This window comes from Salvelinus namaycush, chromosome 2 (assembly GCF_016432855.1).
Source record: "Salvelinus namaycush isolate Seneca chromosome 2, SaNama_1.0, whole genome shotgun sequence".
Classification (NCBI taxonomy): Eukaryota; Metazoa; Chordata; class Actinopteri; order Salmoniformes; family Salmonidae; genus Salvelinus; species Salvelinus namaycush.
In genome coordinates this window covers 78,485,180-78,508,306 of record NC_052308.1, presented here as the reverse complement: position 1 = coordinate 78,508,306, position 23,127 = coordinate 78,485,180, and the positions used below count along the sequence as shown (strand labels likewise).

The window sequence follows — 23,127 nt, the reverse complement described above, 5'->3', positions numbered from 1 at the left end:
AGGTGTTCTACTCTGCTAGCCAGCACCTCACCTAAGTAGGTGTTCTACTCTGCTAGCCAGCACCTCACCTAAAAAGGTGTTCTACTCCGCTAGCCAGCACCTCACCTAAATAGGTGTTCCACTCCGCTAGCCAGCACCTCTCCTAAATAGGTGTTCTACTCCGCTAGCCAGCACCTCTCCTAAATAGGTGTTCTACTCCGCTAGCCAGCACCTCTCCTAAATAGGTGTTCCACTGCGCTAGCCAGCACCTCGCCTAAATAGGTGTTCCACTCCGCTAGCCAGCACCTCGCCTAAAAAGGTGTTCCACTCCGCTAGCCAGCACCTCACCTAAAAAGGTGTTCTACTCCGCTAGCCAGCACCTCACCTAAATAGGTGTTCCACTCCGCTAGCCAGCACCTCACCTAAATAGGTGTTCTACTCCGCTAGCCAGCACCTCACCTAAATAGGTGTTCTACTCCGCTAGCCAGCACCTCACCTAAATAGGTGTTCCACTGCGCTAGCCAGCACCTTGCCTAAATAGGTGTTCTACTCCCCTAGCCAGCACCTTGCCTAAATAGGTGTTCTACTCCACTAGCCAGCACCTCACCTAAACAGGTGTTCTACTCCCCTAGCCAGCACCTTGCCTAAATAGGTGTTCTACTCCGCTAGCCAGCACCTCACCTAAACAGGTGTTCTACTCCCCTAGCCAGCACCTTGCCTAAATAGGTGGTCCATTCCGCTAACCAGCACCTTGCATAAATAGGTGGTCCACTCCGCTAGCCAGCACCTTGCCTAAATAGGTGGTCCACTCCGCTAGCCAGCACCTTGCCTAAATAGGTGTTCCACTCCGCTAGCCAGCACCTCACCTAAACAGGTGTTCTACTCCGCTAGCCAGCACCTCTCCTAAATAGGTGTTCCACTCCGCTAGCCAGCACCTCTCCTAAATAGGTGTGCGTTTATTTTGCCTCTAGATTGTTTTCTTGTTTACGTCTGTCTTCTACCCTGTTCCCTTTACTCTGCTTCTGTTCTCCAGGATCTAGGGCTTCTGCCTGACACCCAGACATGGATCCACCTGATGTCCTTCATTACCAACCACCCCCCAACTTTTCATTACATCAGCTACTGTTATTGTCATGTTGTCATTATCTGCTAAGAAAGAGCAAGACAACTATCATACTGGGCACATCATGTGAGCTGCACAGATTAGCTGTGAAAACACGAGCACTGCAAACACTCAGAACAAAGAGGGCAGCAGCGCCTGGACTTTCCCTCTTCGAGTCCACTACCTGCTGGAAAAACAAGTGACAGGCAGAACCTCCCATCCACACAATACCCACCTCCTCTCTATTCCACACACCAGAATGCTGTATGTCACTCTGATTGCCATGTGAGTGTACAAAAAAAAATCTGAATGTAAATTGACACACATGTACCACATCAATATCAATGGTTATGTATTGAAGTCTAAAATAGTGTTAGATTGGTTTTCACAGCTGTTTCATACGGTGTTCGTTATTGTAAATTGTGACGTATCCCTTGGTGGTATTTGTTAGTTCAACATGATTCATTGAATCATTGGACATGCAATATATATATTCAACCACAAGGGTGTACTAATGAGCTATGTTTTTTTTTCAATCATAATTGAGGACATAAATTATTTCAGTGTAGATAAGGGAATTCCTGTTTAAAATGAAACCATGCCAGCCAGACAAGCTAGTGTATGAATCAAATGTATTTGCATATGAATGGAGAGGAAATGAGCTCACTTTGGGATCTGTAAGGCAAGTAACAATGTGTGTGTGTGTGGGGGGGGGGGGGTTGAAATTATATTGTTTACACAAATGCCTGTTTATTCGTAAAAAGCAGAGGATGGTAAATAACATTACATCGCAATGGTTAGCCTATGCAAATGAATAGGAATACATTTAGCATAATTGGTAAAAACATATGACGTGGGGGGCAAATCGGGATCCAAGTCAGGCTTTTGTTTGTCAATTCAGATGTATCAAATCTGTTGGCAATTGTGGGCTAAATCAATGACAAGCAGTTTAAATGTTCAGGCCTTCATCATGGTCTGTGATCAAAACAGGCTGGGGTGTTTCCGGTTCCGTTCAGTCTAAGAATATGAGTGAGAACGCAACGGCACTGAAATGCATAACTTGATTCAATGGGATTCTCCTGAGTAATACATGTTTGTATCTGTTATTAAGCTGTTTGTTTGGTCGATGCATAGACCCACACCGATTCTAACGTTTTGGTATTTTGCATTAGGCATAGCTCTACATTGCAGAGTATTTAATAAACCAACCACATTTCCTGTGATGTTTAGGATGCGCAAGACCTTCGATTGGCTAGTAGACTGCGGAAATAACCGTGGAGATTACCATTGTTATAGTCTAGATCGCCTATATAAACTGGAACGTTGCTTTTCCTATAGCTAAACAAACAAGTGGTAGCATATGCTTTTTGCACGTCTCTATAACAAGGCCTATGTCCTCACATACCCCCTCAATTCGAACCTTGCTTTTAACCATAAAACATCACAGAAATGTATAGACGAAGGATTGCATGGTGACAGTGATTGTGTCTGTTAATCCGGTAAACTGGGAAGTGGGGGGAAAACGAGGTCAAATCATGACATCAGTCATTTTCAGGTCAGAGAACGATGCCAGAGATTCCGAGTTGGATGAGCTCGTTTTTTTCCAGAGTTCCCAGTTGTCCGACTGAAGTCGGAAGTCAGAAATTAAACGTGTCCAGGTGATTCCAATGATGCGCTGCTGCGCGTGATGGTTACCGGTGATGAAGCGCAGGTGCGCGTAATGATGGCGACAGGTGTGCAGGAAGAAGGCAGTCTGGAGCCTCGAGCAGAGAGGGAGAGCGGGAGCAGGCATGACAGTATGTGTATATACAGTATTTGTGTATGTATTTTTTATATACAGTATGTGTCATCGTATAAAAACAAAATGTTTGCAAAGTAGTAGATACATTATTGTTATTTATTCAAACTGTATACAATACTCAGATAATAACAATGTAATTTGTATATGAACAAAGTAAATAGTCAATTGTATTTGATCTGACTCCATAAGATAAGGAAATGTACAATGAAGTATTATGAAGTATTATGAGTTATAGCTGACTAACATCAAGAATGGTCTGAGACAGTGAAATCAAAAGGAAGTAATAACATTGTCAAATGAATGAACTCAATTTTATGTATAAGGCAAAATTATAAAGTTACAAGGTAATACTATCAAAGTATTGTTGTCATGGTAATCAATCAAAGCTGCACTATGCAGCAGAAAAAGAAAAAAAACTTAAGAACGGGGAGCATAGAAATACCGCATGTAGAACAGATCTATCGCTTCTTAGACTGGCTTTCAATGAGAATGACAGATCTATAACTCACATTTCTATGTGGATATGGTCAGGTCACCCAAAGTCGCCAACCCGCTCCCTCTCTCCAACACTCGACGTCGCCGGTCTACTAACCATCAGCCCTGGCAACCATCGTTACCCACACCTTCTCACCATCATTACCCACACCAGCTCCCCATCATTACCCACACCTGCTCCCCATCATTACCCACACCTGCTCCCCATCATTACCCACACCTTCTCTACATCATTACCCACACCAGCTCCCCATCATTTCCCACACCTTCTCTCCATCATTACCCACACCTGCTCCCCATCATTACCCACACCTGCTCCCCATCATTACCCACACCTGCTCCCCATCATTACCCACACCTGCTCCCCATCATTACCCACACCTTCTCCCCATCATTACCCACACATTCTCCCCATCATTACCCACACCTGCTCCCCATCATTACCCACACCTGCTCCCCATCATTACCCACACCTTCTCCCCATTATTACCCACACCTGCTCCCCATTATTACCCACACGTTCTCACCATCATTACCCACACCTGCTCCCCATCATTACCCACACCTTCTCCCCATCATTACCCACACCTTCTCCCCATTATTACCCACACCTGCTCCCCATTATTACCCACACGTTCTCTCCATCATTACCCACACCTGCTCCCCATCATTACCCACACCTGCTCCCCATCATTACCCACACCTTCTCCCCATCATTACCCACACCTTCTCCCCATCATTACCCACACCTGCTCCCCATCATTACCCACACCTTCTCCCCATCATTACCCACACCTTCTCCCCATTATTACCCACACCTGCTCCCCATTATTACCCACACGTTCTCTCCATCATTACCCACACTTGCTCCCCATCATTACCCACACCTTCTCTTCATCATTACCCACACCTTCTCCCCATTATTACCCACACCTTCTCCCCATCATTACCCACACCTGCTCCCCATCATTACCCACACCTTCTCCCCATCATTACCCACACCTGCTCCCCATCATTACTCACACCTTCTCCCCATCATTACCCACACCTTCTCTCCATTATTACCCACACCAGCTCACCATCATTACCCACACCAGCTCACCATCATTACCCACACCAGCTCACCATCATTACCCACACCTTCTCTCCATCATTACCCACACCTTCTCCCCATCATTACCCACACCTTCTCCCCATCATTACCCACACCTGCTCCCCATCATTACCCATACCTTCTCCCCATCATTACCCACACCTTCTCTCCATCATTACCAACACCTTCTCCCCATCATTACCCACACCTTCTCTCCATCATTACCCACACCTGCTCCCCATCATTACCCACACCTGCTCTCCATCATTACCCACACCTGCTCCCCATCATTACCCACACCTGCTCCCCATCATTACCCACACCTGCTCCCCATCATTACCCACACCTGCTCCCCATCATTACCCACACCTTCTCCCCATCATTACCCACACCTGCTCCCATCATTACTCACACCTTCTCCCCATCATTACCCACACCTTCTCTCCATTATTACCCACACCAGCTCACCATCATTACCCACACCTTCTCGCCATCATTACCCACACCTTCTCCCCATCATTACCCACACCTTCTCTCCATCATTACCCACACCTGCTCCCCATCATTACCCACACCTGCTCCCCATCATTACCCATACCTTCTCCCCATCATTACCCACACCTGCTCCCCATTATTACCCACACCTGCTCCCCATTATTACCCACACCTGCTCCCCATCATTACCCACACCTGCTCCCCATCATTACCCACACCTGCTCCCCATCATTATGGGGAGCAGGTGTAAATATTCTAATTTTTGGTGATTTTAATATTCATATGGAAAAGTCCACAGACCCACTCCAAAAGGCTTTCGGAGCCATCATCAACTCAGTGGGTTTTGTCCAACATGTCTCTGGACCTACTCACTGCCACAGTCATACTCTGGACATAGTTTTGTTCCATGGAATAAATGTTGTAGATCTTAATGTTTTTCCTCATAATCCTGAACTATCGACCACCATTTTATTACGTTTGAAATCGCAACAAATAATCTGCTCAGACTCCAACCAAGGAGCATCAAAAGTCGTGTTATAAATTCTCAGACAACACAAAAATTCCTTGATGCCCTTCCAGACTCCTTCTGCCTACCCAAGGACGTCAGAGGACAAAAATCAGTTAACCACCTAACTGAGGAACTCAATTTAACCTTGCGCAATACCCTAGATGCAGTTGCACCCCTAAAAACGAAAAACATTTGTCATAAGAAACTAGCTCCCTGGTATACAGAAAATACCCGAGCTCTGAAGCAAGCTTCCAGAAAATTGGAACGGAAATGGCGCCACACCAAACTGGAAGTCTTCCGACTAGCTTGGAAAGACAGTACCGTGCAGTATCGAAGAGCCCTCACTGCTGCTCGATCATCCTACTTTTCCAACTTAATTGAGGAAAATAAGAACAATCCAAAATTTCTTTTTGATACTGTTGCAAAGCTAACTAAAAAGCAGCATTCCCCAAGAGAGGATGGCTTTCACTTCAGCAGTAATAAATTCATGAACTTCTTTGAGGAAAAGATCATGATCATTAGAAAGCAAATTACGGACTCCTCTTTAAATCTGCGTATTCCTCCAGGGCTTAGCTGTCCTGGATCTGCACAGCTCTGCCAGGGCCTGGGATCGGGAGAGACACTTAAAGTGTTTTAGTACTATATCTCTTGACACAATGATGAAAATAATAATGGCCTCTAAACCTTCAAGCTGCATACTGGATCCTATTCCTACTAAACTACTGAAAGAGCTGCTTCCTGTGCTTGGCCCTCCTATGTTGAACATAATAAACAGCTCTCTATCCACCGGATGTGTACCAAACTCACTAAAAGTGGCAGTAATAAAGCCTCTCTTGAAAAAGCCAAACCTTGACCCGGAAAATATAAAAAACTATCGGCCTATATCGAATCTTTCATTCCTCTCAAAAATTTTAGAAAAAGCTGTTGCTCAGCAACTCACTGCCTTCCTGAAGACAAACAATGTATACGAAATGCTTCAGTCTGGTTTTAGACCCCATCATAGCACTGAGACTGCACTTGTGAAGGTGGTAAATGACCTTTTAATGGCGTCAGACCGAGGCTCTGCATCTGTCCTCGTGCTACTAGACCTTAGTGCTGCCTTTGACACCATCGATCACCACATTCTTTCTGAGAGACTGGAAACCCAAATTGGTCTACACGGACAAGTTCTGGCCTGGTTTAGATCTTATCTGTCGGAAAGATATCAGTTTGTCTCTGTGAATGGTTTGTCCTCTGACAAATCAACTGTACATTTCGGTGTTCCTCAAGGTTCCGTTTTAGGACCACTATTGTTTTCACTATATATTTTACCTCTTGGGGATGTTATTCGAAAACATAATGTTAACTTTCACTGCTATGCGGATGACACACAGCTGTACATTACAATGAAACATGGTGAAGCCCCAAAATTGCCCTCGCTAGAAGCCTGAGTTTCAGACATAAGGAAGTGGATGGCTGAAAACTTTCTACTTTTAAACTCGGACAAAACAGAGATGCTTGTTCTAGGTCCCAAGAAACAAAGAGATCTTCTGTTAAATCTGACAATTAATCTTGATGGTTGTAAAGTCGTCTCAAATAAAACTGTGAAGGACCTCGGCGTTACTCTTGACCCTGATCTCTCTTTTGACGAACATATCAAGACTGTTTCAAGGACAGCTTTTTTTCCATCTACGTAACATTGCAAAAATCAGACATTTTCTGTCCAAAAATGATGCAGAAAAATTAACCCATGCATTTGTTACTTCTAGGCTAGACTACTGCAATGCTCTACTTTCCGGCTACCCGGATAAAGCACTAAATAAACTTCAGTTAGTGCTAAATACGGCTGCTAGAATCCTGACTAGAACCAAGAAATTTGATCATATTACTCCAGTGCTAGCTTCCCTACACTGGCTTCCTGTTAAGGCAAGGGCTGATTTCAAGGTTTTACTGTTAACCTATAAAGCGTTACATGGGCTTGCTCCTACCTATCTTTCCGAGTTGGTCCTGCCGTACATACCTACACGTACGCTACGGTCACAAGACGCAGGCCTCCTAATTGTCCCTAGAATTTCTAAGCAAACAGCTGGAGGCAGGGCTTTCTCCTATAGATCTCCATTTTTATGGAATGGTCTGCATACCCATGTGAGAGACGCAGACTCGGTCTCAACCTTTAAGTCTTTACTGAAGACTTATCTCTTCAGTAGGTCATATGATTGAGTGTAGTCTGGCCCAGGAGTGTGAAGGTGAACGGAAAGGCTCTGGAGCAACGAACCGCCCTTGCTGTCTCTGCCTGGCCGGTTCCCCTCCACTGGGATTCTCTACCTCTAACCCTATTACAGGGGCTGAGTCACTGGCTTACTGGTGCTCTTTCATGCCGTCCCTAGGAGGGGTGCTTCACTTGAGTGGGTTGAGTTACTGACGTGATCTTCCTGTCTGGGTTGGCGCCCCCCCTTGGTTTGTGCTGTGGTGGAGATCTTTGTGGGCTATACTCGGCCTTGTCTCAGGATTGTAAGTTGGTGGCTGAAGATATCCCTCTAGTGGTGCGGGGGCTGTGTTTGGCAAAGTGGGTGGGGTTATATCCTTCCTGTTTGGCCCTGTCCGGGGGTATCATCGGATGGGGCCACAGTGTCTCCTGACCCCTCCTGTCTCAGCCTCCAGTATTTATGCTGCAGTAGTTTGTGTCGGGGGGCTAGGGCCAGTTGGTTATATCTGGAGTACTTCTCCTGTCTTATCCAGTGTCCTGTGTGAATTTAAGTATGCTCTCTCTAATTCTCTCCTTCTCTCTTTCTTTCTCTCTCTCGGAGGACCTGAGCCCTAGGACCATACGTCAGGACTACTGGGCATGATGACTCCTTGCTGTCACCAGTCCACCTGGCCTTGCTGCTGTTCCAGTTTCAACTGTTCTGCCTGCGGTTATGGAACCCCTACCTGTCCCAGACCTGCTGCTTTCAACTCTTAATGATCGGCTATGAAAAGCCAACTGACATTTATTCCTGATTATTATTTGACCATGCTTGTCATTTATGAACATTTTGAACATCTTGGCCATGTTCTGTTATAATCTCCACCCGGCACAGCCAGAAGAGGACTGGCCACCCCTCATAGCCTGGTTCCTCTCTAGGTTTCTTCCTAGGTTTTGGCCTTTCTAGGGAGTTTTTCCTAGCCACCGTGCTTCTACACCTGCATTGCTTGCTGTTTGGGGTTTTAGGCTGGGTTTCTGTACAGCACTTCGAGATATTAGCTGATGTACAAAGGGCTATATAAAATAAACTTGATTGATTGATTGATTACCCACACCTGCTCCCATCACCTGGACTTCATCATCATCTTGACTACCTTCCCTTCATGCATCCCTCAGTAGCTTCAGTCATCAGGCAGTATAGGTTTGTTTTCATGTTCAGTACTCATCTCCTGTTTTGTTCATTTAACTAGCGTCATCGTTATTAAAACTGTCCTTCTGCACCTGCTTCCTGACTCCCTGCATATACCTGACAATTATAAATCAATAGTTAGCAGAAAGTGGACAGACAGCCACAGTGGGAGGGGGTTGGAAAAGAATCACATTTATTCAGCCAATCAGTGGGTTCAGGAAGTGGTCTTACAGCCAATGAATGAGCTGGAGGAGCAGCACCGCCACCATGGCACTTCCAGCAGCCTGACCGGAACATGCTGAGGAGGGAAACAGATGTTTAGGCTGTGATTACACAGGCAGCACAATTCTGATCTTTTGACAATTATTTGGCATGTTTGATACTGTGCATTCGGAAAATATTCAGACCCCTTCACGTTTCCACATGTTGTTATGTTACAGGCTTATTCTAAAATGGATTACATATTTTTTTTATCCTCATCAATCTACACACAATACCCCATAATGACAAAGCACACAATACCCCATAGTGACAAGGCACACACCTGTCTACATAAGGTCCCACAGTTGATAGTGAATGTCAGAGCAAAAACCAAGCCATGAGATCAAACGAATTGTCCGTAGAGCTCCGAGACGTGATTGTGTCGAGGCACAGATCTGGGGAAGGGTACCAAAAAATGTCTGCAGTATTGAAGGTCCCCAAGAACACAGTGGCCTCCAACATTCTTAAATGGAAGGTTTGGAACCACCAAGACTCTTCCTAGAGCTGTCCTCCCGGCCAAACTGAGCAATCGGGGAAGAAGGGCCTTGGTCAGGGAGGTGACCAAGAAGCTGATGGTCACTCTGACAGAGCTCCAGAGTTCCTCTGTCCAGAAGGTCAACCATCTCTGCAGCGCTCCACCAATCAGGCCTTTATGGTAGTGCCAGATGGAAGCCACTCCTCAGTAAAAGTGACATGACACCCCGCTTGGAGTTTGCCAAACGGCACCTAAAGGAATCTCAGACCATGAAAAACAAGATTCTCTGATCTGAAGAAACCAAGATTGAACTCTTTGGCCTGAATGCCAAGCGTCACGTCTGGAGGAAACCTGGCACCATCCCTAAGGTGAAGCATGGTGGTAGCAGGAATGTTTTTCAGCAGCAGGAACTGGGAGTCTAGTCAGGATCGAGGTAAAGATGAACGGAGCAAAGCACAGAGAGATCCTTGATGAAAACCTGCTCCAGAGCGCTCAGGACCTCAGACTGGGGCGAAGGTTCACCTTCCAACTGGACAACGACACTAAGCACACAGCCAAGACAACGCAGGAGTGGCTTTGGAAAAAGTTTCTGAATATTCTTGAATTGCCCAGCCACAGCCCGGACTTGAACCAGATTAAATATCTCTGGAGAGATCTGAAAATAGCTGTGCAGCGACGCTCCCCATCCAACCTGACAGAACTTGAGAGGATCTGCAGAAAAGAATGGGAGAAACTCCCCAAATACACGTGAGCCAAGTTATACCGTCATACCAAAGAAGACTCGAGGCTGTAATCGCTGCCAACGGCTCTTTAACAAAGTACTGAGTAAAGGGTCTGAATACTTATGTAAATGTGATATCAGTTTTTTATTAGAAATGTTTTTGCAAAAAAATCCCCAAACCTGTTTTGTTTTGTCATTACGGGGTATTGTGTTGAGATTGAGGGGGAAAAAATGATTTAATCAATTTTAGAATAAGTCTGTAACGTAACAAAATGTGGAAAAAGTGAAGGGGTCTGAATAGTTTCTGAATACACTGTATATTATTTAGTATACGTAAAGACAACATTAAATTGATCAGCTCAGTTCAGCCTAAATCCAACACACCTGGTCTTCCAGGTCGGTTTAGATCAAAAACATGAAGTGCCTGTGGCTCTCCAGAACCAGGGTTGCCAGTTACACTTTATTTGGATAATCCTATTCAGTTGGTCATAATATCAACAAACTATCCATTGATAAGCAAAAGCTTACTAAATGTACGGTTAGGGTTAGGTTTAGAATAAGGGTTAGGTTAGGGTTATGTCTAGGGTTAAGATAAGGGTTAAGGTGAGGGTTAAGATAAGGGTTAAGGTCAGGGTAAAGTTGAGGGTTAAGGTGAGGGTAAAGTTTAGGGTTAAGATAAGGGTTAAAGTGAGGGTTAAGGTGAGGGTTAAGGTGAGGGTTAATGTGAGGGTTAAGGTGAGGGTTAAGATAAGGGTTAAAGTGAGGGTTAAGGTGAGGGTTAAGGTGAGGGTAAAGTTGAGGGTTAAGATAAGGGTTAAGGTGAGGGTAAAGGTGAGGGTAAAGGTGAGGGCTAAGGTGAGGGTTAAGGTGAGAGTAAAGTTTAGGGTTAAGATAAGGGTTAAAGTGAGGGTTAAGGTGAGGGTAAAGTTTAGGGTTAAGATAAGGGTTAAAGTGAGGGTTAAGGTGAGGGCTAAGGTGAGGGCTAAGGTGAGGGTTAAGGTGAGAGTAAAGTTTAGGGTTAAGATAAGGGTTAAAGTGAGGGTTAAGGTGAGGGTTAAGGTGAGGGTTAAGTTTAGGGTTAAGATAAGGGTTAAGGTGAGGGTTAAGTTTAGGGTTAAGATAAGGGTTAAGGTGAGGGTTAAGTTTAGGGTTAAGGTGAGGGTTAAGGTGAGGGTTAAGGTGAGGGTTAAGGTGAGGGTTAGGTTTAGGGTTAAGGTGAGGGTTAAGGTGAGGGTTAAGGTGAGGGTTAATGTGAGGGTTAAGGTGAGGGTTAAGGTGAGGGTTAAGGTGAGGGTTAAGGTGAGGGTTAAGGTGAGGGTTAAGATAAGGGTTAAGGTGAGGGTTAAGGTGAGTAGATAGTTGAAATGGTACTGATAGTCTGTAGAGCATCTACAGATGGTGTTACTGGGTTGCCTGCCCCTGCCCTATATATTGCACTACATTTGACCATATAGGGAATAGGGAGCCATTAGGGATGTATCTTAGGGTAAAGTAGTGCACTACGTAGGGAATAGGGAGCCATTAGGGATGTATCTTAGGGTAAAGTAGTGCACTACGTAGGGAATAGGGAGCCATTAGGGATGTATCTTAGGGTAAAGTAGTGCACTACGTAGGGAATAGGGAGCCATTAGGGACGTATCTTAGGGTAAAGTAGTGCACTACATAGGGAATAGGGTGCCATTATGGATGTATCTTAGGGTAAAGTAGTGCACTATGAAGGGAATAGGGAGCCATTAGGGACGTATCTTAGGGTAAAGTAGTGCACTACATAGGGAATAGGGTGCCATTATGGATGTATCTTAGGGTAAAGTAGTGCACTACATAGGGAATAGGGAGCCATTAGGGATGTATCTTAGGGTAAAGTAGTGCACTACATAGGGAATAGGGAGCCATTAGGGATGTATCTTAGGGTAAAGTAGTGCACTACATAGGGAATAGGGAGCCATTAGGGATGTATCTTAGGGTAAAGTAGTGCACTACATAGGGAATAGGGTGCCATTAGGGATGTATATTAGGGTAAAGTAGTGCACTACATAGGGAATAGGGAGCCATTAGGGATGTATCTTAGGGTAAAGTAGTGCACTACATAGGGAATAGGGAGCCATTAGGGATGTATCTTAGGGTAAAGTAGTGCACTACATAGGGAATAGGGAGCCATTAGGGATGTATCTTATGGTAAAGTAGTGCACTACATAGGGAATAGGGAGCCATTAGGGATGTATCTTAGGGCAAAGTAGTGCACTACGTAGGGAATAGGGAGCCGTTAGGGATGTATCTTAGGGTAAAGTAGTGCACTACGTAGGGAATAGGGAGCCATTAGGGGTGTATATCAGGGTAAAATAGTGCACTATGTAGGGAATAGGGAGCCATTAGGGGTGTATATTAGGGTAAAGTAGTGCACTATGAAGGGAATAGGGAGCCATTAGGGGTGTATATTAGGGTAAAGTAGTGCACTATGTAGGGAATAGGGAGCCATTAGGGATGCACACTTCCAGGAGTTTATAATGTATCTGGTAATGTTGCATTCAAGTAGTGTTCAGTCATATTCTCAGATGTCTATCCCTCCCTCTGCCCGCTCTCCCTCCATCTGCCCTCTCTCCCTCCCTCTGCCCTCTCTCCCCCTCCGTCCAATCGTTCTGTTTTCCTCCCCCCAATATTCCACACCACCCCACTCTGCCCTCTCACCCCCAGTCTTTTCTCTCACACACACACACACACACACACACACACACACACACACACACACACACACACACACACACATGTGCGCGCAGAGAGAGCGGCAGAGAGAGAGAGACAGAGAGACCGAGAGAGCAGAGAGAGACCGAGAGAGCAGAGACAGACAGAGCAGAGACAGACACAGAGCAGAGACAGAGAGCGAGAGACAGAGAGAAGCAGAGACAGAGAGCAGAGACAAAGAGAGCAGAGGCAGAGACAGACAGAGAGAGACAGAGAGAAGCAGAGACAAAGAGAGCAGAGAGAGCAGAAAGACCGAGAGAGCAGAAAGACAGAGAGAGCAGAGAGAGTAAAGGAGAACAGTGCAGACAGACATCACCAGTCGAGTAACAGAGAAACAGATGGACTCACAGTGCACGGTGAGGTTGAAGGGCTCTGAGTCCACTTCAGGAGGAGGTTGGGGTCCCAGTTCTCCCAGTCCTAACAGGGCTGAACACCAGAGCTGGGCCCCATCATCACCTCTACTGGGGGACCACAGCAGGGTATATTCCCCACTAATAGGTTCCTTGGTGGTCTGCCTTGGTACATCTGGTGCGTATAACAATGTCTTTGTCTTTCTACCGATGGTAGAGGCTTTGTAGAAGTACACATTGAGACTGTTACCTGGAGCGACCTTCTGGATGAGACACTTAAACTCGTACTCTTTCCCCTCAACCATCGGACCTGAGGGGCCTGTCATGGACACACTGTCTGGAAGCTCTGTGGAGGAATGGAAACACACACACACACACACACACACACACACACACACACACACACACACACACACACACACACACACACACACACACACACACACACACACACACACACACACACACACACACACACACACACAAAGTGATTTAACAGTGCAGAGCCATACTAAGAATACATTCAGAAACACCAGAGAAGATAAGAGAGAGAGGTCACTCACTATAAACTGTGATGTCCAGCTGTTTCTGACACAGGCCTCCTTCTGTGTAGCATGTAGGGTTGTTATTCCATTCAGTCACACTGTCAAATCAAATCACATTTTATTTAAAGCAGCAATCCTTAGTTGAAACAATAACCAACTTGATTTAAAGTGCATTTAAAATAGCAAATAAAGGCAATAACACAGTTGAAGTTCAAACATCAACAAAGTAGCCAGCCGCCACTGTTTGCCACTTTAAAGGCTAAAAAGGTGGGTTTTAAAAGTCTCAGCTGTGTCTGCCCCTCTTACCTGTCCACCCTCCAGTTTAGGAACTTCACCTCCTTGTCTGTTAGACCCATCCCTCCCTGGGTGGCTTCCCAGCCCATCTGTACAGGGGTATCTGAGCTGCAGTTAGATGAGGCTGGGTCTCCATACTTCACCACCAGCCTGGCAGGACTGATCACCAGGCACTCAGCATCTGGAAGACCAAAGTCAAGTTAAAACTTTATTGTTCTGTTATTGTTGATTTTATTGTTCAAACCAAACAGGACGATATTATTGTCTAATGTTTGTCTATCTGCATGTTAATCAACTACATGTTACACTCCATAACCCAGAAATAGCCACACACACAAGGAGGAAGAACACACACACACACACACACACACACACACACACACCAAGAGAACCTGTTGTTTGACCTGTACCATGTCAAATGAGTGACTAGTTTAACTCTAGGAAGGAAGGAAGGAAGGAAGGAAGGAAGGAAGGAAGGAAGGAAGGAAGGAAGGAAGGAAGGACGGACGGAAGGAAGGAAGGAAGGAAGGAAGGAAGGAAGGAAGGAAGGAAGGAAGGAAGGAAGGAAGGAAGGAAGGAAGGAAGGAAGGAAGGAAGGAAGGACGGATGGACATTCCTAAAGAATTTGAAAGGAGTGAGGAAGGGAGGGAGAGAGGGAGGGAGGGAGAGAGAGAGGGAGTGAGGAAGGGAGGGAGAGAGGGAGTGAGGAAGGGAGGGAGAGAGGGGTGCGTAGAGGCCAGATCAACTCAGCACCTTTTGACTCCAAATGATATTCTATTTCACTCTGTCCTCTTAAGTACCACGTAACACACAGGCGTTCCAATTTTTTTATTTAAAATAGTAAATACATAAAGTACTAAAATATTAAATCGAAACAGAAAAAAAAATATCTAGGCACATTTATGACAACGTTGTACTAGACCAGAAGTCAAACTTACCGGTGAAGTCACAATACAGGGACAATAATGACACAAGTATTACAATCTCCATTCCCCGTAATAATCCCTGAGCGTCCCTCAGTGAAGGACACTGTATTCTGTTAGGCGAGCGGCAGGCGCTGTTGCTTCTCCGGTGACCGTTGAAAGTGAAAGTATTATTTCCTGGGAAACCCTTAATGGCCTTTCCTCCTCCTCTTATCTCTCTCTCACACACACTCTCTCTCTCTCTCACACACAGTGTTCTATCACTCCCTCTTCTCCTTCTGTAGGGGCAGTGAGAGGATGATGGGGGAAAAGATGGAGGGAGGGGTCGGGGAGGAGTTCTGGTTCCAAATAAGGACATGACAGTAGGCTATATTAGTGGTTGTAGAATCAGTACTACAGAAAATTGAAATGTGCACGAAAATGAGCTACCTAGCCAGTGTCTGCTTGCTGCATACTGGCTGAACTGGTCTTAAATCAATCCAAATATCAAACGAAAGGGATACTAACTAACAGGTCCGTGGGGCGACGCACAATTGGCATAGCGTCGTCCGGGTTAGGGAGGGTTTGGCCGGTAGGGATATCCTTGTCTCAGTATGTAAATGTAATAAAATGTATGCACTCTACTGTAAGTCGCTCTGGATAAGAGCATCTGCTAAATGACTAAAAATGTAAATGTAAAATGTAACAACGCCAGTTGTAGCTAGTGTAGTGAAATTCTAGCCAATAGCACTAATTCGTTTTGATGATAAGACAGTTTCTGTTCTGTACCGATAAGTGCGCTGAGTTCTGCAACACAGCGGACTGTTTCTAGCTGTGATGTCATCACGTTGGCAAAATGTTACAACGTCACCGGCTGTCAGAATCAGATAAATGCTGATCGCTTACAACAGTCTCAGAACTGTGGCGCCGTTTCAGCTTCATCAACCAGCTACCGTAATGGCCATTCTAACAAGGTAGCACAAGGCTGCTAGTTGGAGATCGTTTGCTCAGCTGATCAAGCGAGGTTTACCATAGTAGCCGTGTTTCTAGTGGTCAGCCTGAGTAGCCAGTGCCCTTTGGGGGAAAGGGAGTAAGTGGATACCTACTCAGTTGCACAACTGAATGCATTCAACCGAAATGTGTTTTTCCTCTGAATCAGAGGCTGCCTTAATCCATTTAGTTTCATCGGCGCCCGGGGAGCAGGTGCTGTTGGGGGACAAAATGCCTTGCTCAAGGGTAGAACAGTAGATATTTTTCACCTTGCCGGCTCAGGAATTCGAACCAACCACCTTTCCGTTACTGGCCCAACGCTCTTAACAGCTAAGCTACCAGCTAGTCATGTCATTGCTGAGATGCGGTGCGTTTTCTGTGCCCAGGAAATATCTCATTTTATTTAGTATAAAATGTGGATTTCAAAAGGCTTTAAATATAAGGGCAGGTGTCCATTACCTTAAACGCAAAAATATGGATCTTGAAAGGGAAATGTTATGCATTTAAAAAATATATGTTTTTGTGGATGTAGGAGTTTTGTATCACTGGTTGTTATTCATCAACTTCCACGAGAAATATAACCCTTAAAATAATAACATATTTAAAGTCTCTCTTCGTCGTTTTATATTTCTAGTTCAATTTTCTCTCATCAATAACGTTTTATTTTCATGATTATTGTATTTATTATATATTTTAAGATTTTCCGTGTCCCTGATATTACTTTCTACGCTGTTAGTTTGTTGTAATTCTCTATTTAAGAAAACAACCCACTTCCTACAATGACACCCCATTCAGGAAGTGTCATCATTTCTGTGGTGGGAAAACAACGGTGCAACGCTACATATAAACACCCAGTTTGATCTATTGCCCATGTTGTTACTCACAAACTTCCACCCTGTTATAAAAAATTATCCAAATGTTTTAATGTTAAAATATGTTTGATAGAGAAGTTATAATCCTGTTCAACTGTCTAATTTTGGCTCCAAATGTCCACCCTGTTAGGATTATGCACTTAAAAGGTTGGACAATGCACCTAAAAAAAAAACAAGCTTGACCAATATGTTTTTTATAACTCTGGACATGCGGTACATCTAATCGGATTGCATTGAACGGCAGCCCTGATCCGCACGGACACGAGTACCTATTCTCTCTGTGAAGCAGGACGTGAAATCTGAAACCACTTGCAGCTGTGTTGTCCCTCCTACCATTTCATTCGCTCTTCCGACTGTCCATCAAGTCCTGGCTGAACCCTACGTCACAGCTACTGGCAAAGCACATTTTCGATTCCGCTGGCATGAGCAGTTATGCCGCGTTCACAACAACTGGGAAAATACGAGTGATCTTCAGATCTGAAAGAGGCCAGAGTTCCCGAGTTAGAAGTCCGAGTTGGATGACCGTTCAAATGGATTTTTCCATTTTCCCATTCTGAGCTCGTTTTTTTTCTTCCGAGTTCCCAGTTGTTTTGAATGCAGAGGTTGGAAATGTCCGAGTTCCCAGTTGCGAGCCCCCAGGTGTTTTCAACGCGGCATGAGCACCGACTTGGGAAACACAGTTTCAGCTTGATCACCAAATTAATTGGGAAATGAAGAGTAGCCTCAACAGCTAGCTACCGATCAATTTTAGTTTCACTGTCTGATCATAAAAAAACGAGCCCACTAAATGTTATTTTGACCTTACCACAAAAGGTCTGGTATGTGTTTCTTGATATGAGCACGTTAACTCAAATGTATCACAGAACTGGTCATTTTTTCTTTATTTAACCTTTATTTAACCAGGCAAGCCAGTTAAGAGCATATTCTTATTTACAATGACGGCCTACCTAGGTCAAAACCTAACGAAGCTGGGCCAATTGTACGCCACCCTATGGAACTCCAAATCACGGCCTTAGACCACTGCGCCACTCTAGAGCCCAATGAGTCATGAGTCCACGTTAGTTATTGGCTAGTGCCTGGCCAGTCATCTAGCTAGTTTAATTTCAGTAATGCTGCATGACAGTGTCATAAACCGTATTTTCTACAAGTTATTTAAAATATGATGGAGGAAAAAAACACGATTGTAAAGAATTCATTACAACAACAACTCTCCCTGAGACACCCTCTGAGAGTGAGGTCATGGCCAGGGTCTCCCATTATCAACAGGCAACCCTGGAGCAATTAGGGCTAAGTGCCTTGCTCAAGGACACATCGACTTTTCATCTTGTCGACTCGAGTATTCAAACTGGGAACATTTCAATTGCTGGTTCGATGCTCTAACCACTAGGCTACCTGCCCCCCCTAAATAGAAGGCAGAAGTACAAAACCCCTTAGTAGGATACATTAGTTATTTATTAAAATCAGATCCAATTAAAACCTTTCACGAGCCTCAATCCCGGATCCGGGATCACCCCCCCCCCCCCCCCCCCCACACTGATTAGCATCGCTAGCATAGCGTCACAATTAAATAGTAGCATCTAAATATCATTAAATCACAAGTCCAAGACACCAGATGAAAGATACAGATCTTGTGAATAAACCCATCATTTCTGTTTTTTTAAAATGTTTTACAGGGAAGACACAATATGTAAATCTATTAGCTAACCACGTTAGCAAAATACACCATTTTTCTTTGTCCACCATTTTTTCTCTCCACCACTAGCTATCACCAATTCGGCCAAATAAAGATATTGATAGCCACTAACCAAGAAAAAACCTCATCAGATGACAGTCTGATAACATATTTATTGTATAGGATAGGTTTTGTTAGAAAAATGTGCATATTTCAGGTAGAAATCATAGTTTACAATTGCACCCACCATCACAACTCGACTAGAATAAATACACAGAGCAACGTGTATTACCTAATTACTAATCATAAAACATTTCTTAAAAATACACAACTCACAGCAATGGAAAGACACAGATCTTGTGAATTCAGACAATATTTCAGATGTTCTAAGTGTTTTACAGCGAAAACACAATAAATCGTTATATTAGCATACCACATATGCAAACGTTACCCGACCATTGATTCAAGCCAAAGAGAGCGATATCGTTATCATCGCCAAAATATATTAATTTTTTCACTAACCTTCTCAGAATTCTTCCGATGACACTCCTGTAACATCATATTACAACATACATATAGAGTTTGTTCGAAAATGTGCATATTTAGCCACAAACAACCGTGGTTATACAATGACAATACTAGCAAAACTAGCCTGAAAATGTCGGACGCCATCTTTCACAGTGATCTTGTCTCATGGATAACTATTCATAAACTTGACTAAAAAAATATAAGTTGGACAGCTATCGAAAGACAAATTAGTTCTTAATGCAATCGCTGAATTACATTTCTAAAATTATCCTTACTGTGCAATACAGGGTTCGCCAAGCGAAGCTATACCAAACAAAATGGCGGAATATGCGTTTAAAATTTTTCGACAGAACAACGATTTATCATCTTAAATATTTCTTACTGTGAGGTGATCTTCCATCAGAATCTTGGGCAATGTATCCTTTCTTGGGTCTAATCTTCTTTTGGTCGAAAGATGTCCTCTGTCCGTCGAAATGCCCACTAACGTTCGACCGGGACCCCGAAACGTGCCCAAAGCTTCAAAGAGCATCACATAGAACTGCCTCAAAATCGCACTAAACGGATATAAATTGCTATAAAACGGTTTAAATTAACTACCTTATGATGTTTTTAACACCTCTAACGAGTAAAAACATGACCGGCGATATATAAGTGGCTAAACCAAAGCCTGGAAAGAGAGGAGGTCCAACGTCCATCGTGCGTCAGGCGCAGGGAGCAAAGGGACGGTACATCCGGTCTTTGCCGTTTTATACAGGCACTGATTGCGCAATCGACTCCATTCAAATTGTCACCACTTACTGACATCTAGAGGAAGGCGTGGGCAGTGTTTGTATCCTCATAGGATTTACAGGGACTTTAAAACTGATCTGGAACCAGAGGCCAAGATTTCTAAAATCTCACACACTGGGAGGAAAAGTGCTGTAGAATGAGTTCTGTTTCACTCAGAGACATAATTCAAACGGCTATAGAAACTAGAGAGTGTTTTCTATCCAATAATCACAATAATATGCATATTGTACGAGCAAGAATTGAGTACTAGGCAGTTTAATCTGGAGAGCAAATTATGCTAATGCGAAACAGCTCCCCCTATAGTTGCAAGAAGTAAGAGAATAAAAAGTCAACTGTGTTTACCAGGGAATGTGTTCCTGAATGTGGTTCGGGGAAGAAAACTCACCTGGACCCATAAAATGTGGTTCGGGGAAGAAAACTCACCTGGACCCATACTGTCATTTACACATCGACAAAGTCTAGTTAATTGTTTCTGACTCCATAAGATAATAAGGAAACGTACAATTAAGTATTATAAGTGTTAGCTGACTAAGATCAAGAATGGTCTGAGATAGTGAAATCAAATGCAAGTAATTAAAACCCTTTTAACGTCTGATGTTAGTATCTTTAAACACATGGTAACGTGCCTGTAGCCGATCAAAACATGAAAAAAAACACCATTATCTTAGACGAGATCCTAGAAATAAACCATTTTGTCACCATCTAGTGGCCGATCTTTGTAATTACCAGACCAGAAATCGTCAGTATAAATCGCCACGCCTTTGCAGGTTGTCAACAAGGCAGTTCTGCTCCTCCGAAACAGTCTCGTACGTGGTCAAAAAGGTTAGTTCAATGTGTGCAAAATGCTCATTAGATGTCCAGAGATGCCTGGGTACATTTTCTAAGAAAAATATACATTTTTGGAGAAGTATAGCCACTCAAAATTCATGTTGCTTATTTTTAACTTCAGGTGTTAAGTGATGCAAACCACACATTTTATGATTAAGCAATAAGGCCCGAGGGTGTGTGGTATATGGCCAATATACCACGGCTAAGGGCTGTTTAAGCATGACCCAACACAGAGTTCCTGGATAAATCAAAAGTTATTTGTCACATGCGCCGAATACAACAGGTATATACACTTACAGTAGTAGTAAAAAGTAAATAAAACATTTAAATAAATAAAAGAAGAAAATAGAACACAGCCAGTAGCCATGGTATATTGGCCATATATCACAAACCACCAAGGTGCCTTGTTGCTATTATAAACTGGTTACCAACATAATTAGTGCAGTAAAAATAAATGTTTTGTCATACCTGTGGTATACGGTCTGTTAAACCACGGCTGTCAGCCAATCAGCATTCGGGGCTCGAACCACACAGTTTATAATGCTTTATATACAATAACATTGCAACACTAATAAAAATAGTATTTCATAACAAATGTGTTCTCTGAAATGTATGGTTTATTACTATTAACATATATAATGCCAAACATCCCCTTTAACTGTGAATCCCCCTGATTTATTTATATTAACATATATAATGCCAAACATCCCCTTTAACTGTGAATAGCTCTGATTTATTTCTATTAACATATAATGCCAAACATCCCCTTTAACTGTGAATCCCCCTGATTTATTTGTATTAACATATATAATGCCAAACATCCCCTTTAACTGTGAATGCCCTTGATTTATTTCTATTAACATATATAATGCCAAACATCCCCTTTAACTGCGAATCCCCCTGATTTATTTGTATTAACATATATAATGCCAAACATCCCCTTTAACTGTGAATCCCCCTGATTTATTTGTATTAACATATAATGCCAAACATCCCCTTTAACTGCGAATCCCCCTGATTTATTTGTATTAACATATATAATGCCAAACATCCCCTTTAACTGTGAATTCCCCTGATTTATTTATATTAACATATATAATGCCAAACATCCCCTTTAACTGTGAATCCCCCTGATTTATTTCTATTAACATATATAATGCCAAACATCCCCTTTAACTGTGAATCCCTCTGATTTATTTATATTAACATATATAATGCCAAACATCCCCTTTAACTGTGAATCCCCCTGATTTATTTCTATTAACATATATAATGCCAAACATCCCCTTTAACTGCGAATCCCTCTGATTTATTTCTATTAACATATATAATGCCAAACATCCCCTTTAACTGTGAATCCCTCTGATTTATTTTGCGGACGGAACACACAAATGAGCCTAGTTGTAGTCTAAGACTTACCTACCAGTACTTGATGCTACGATTCGAAATGTCATAAAAGGTTGCAGTGTGACAGCATTTTATTAGGGATGACGCCAAACAAGTGGAATGGAAACTCTTCAAACAGCAGCCTGCTTACCAGAGATTGACAACGAATATGACTTAATATGACTTAATATGACTTAATATGACATACCACTTAAACAGTTAGTTGGCCTACTTTGTTTCAATAGTTACATGATAAAACATTGACAGGTTTTATATGCTTGACACAGAGAAGTGACAAACAGAGATGGGACAAACAGAGACGGGACAAACAGAGACGGGACAAACAGAGACGGGACAAACAGAGACGGGACAAACAAAGAAGTGACAAACAGAAAGACATGACATACATCAGAGATGCAGTACTACTAATAGCAGAAAGACATGACATACAGCAGAGATACAGTACTGCTAATAGGAGAAAGACATGACATACAGCAGAGATACAGTACTGCTAATAGCAGAAAGACATACAGCAGAGATACAGTACTGCTAATAGCAGAAAGACATGACATACAGCAGAGACACAGTACTGCTAATAGCAGAAAGACATGACATACAGCAGAGATACAGTACTGCTAATAGGAGAAAGACATGACATACAGCAGAGATACAGTACTGCTAATAGCAGAAAGACATACAGCAGAGATACAGTACTGCTAATAGCAGAAAGACATGACATACAGCAGAGATACAGTACTGCTAATAGCAGAAAGACATGACATACAGCAGAGACACAGTACTGCTAATAGCAGAAAGACATGACATACAGTACAGATACAATACTGCTAATAGCATAAAGACATGACATACAGCAGAGATACAGTACTGCTAATAGCAGAAAGACATGACATACAGCAGAGATACAGTACTGCTAATAGCAGAAAGACAT

At 43.3% G+C, this 23,127-nt stretch overlaps 1 protein-coding gene across 1 annotated transcript in view; it reads right to left on the bottom strand.

The window, feature by feature from the left end:
* LOC120019012 (cell adhesion molecule 3-like) overlaps positions 1-15,385 on the bottom strand; it is a 32,214-nt gene extending 16,829 nt beyond the window's left edge. Inside the window, exon 1 of the mRNA XM_038962210.1 lies at positions 15,150-15,385. Coding sequence (XP_038818138.1) covers positions 15,150-15,201 — 52 coding nt within the window. The 5' untranslated portion in view covers positions 15,202-15,385. The remainder of the gene's footprint in view (positions 1-15,149) is intronic.
* Positions 15,386-23,127: the final 7,742 nt, after the last annotated feature.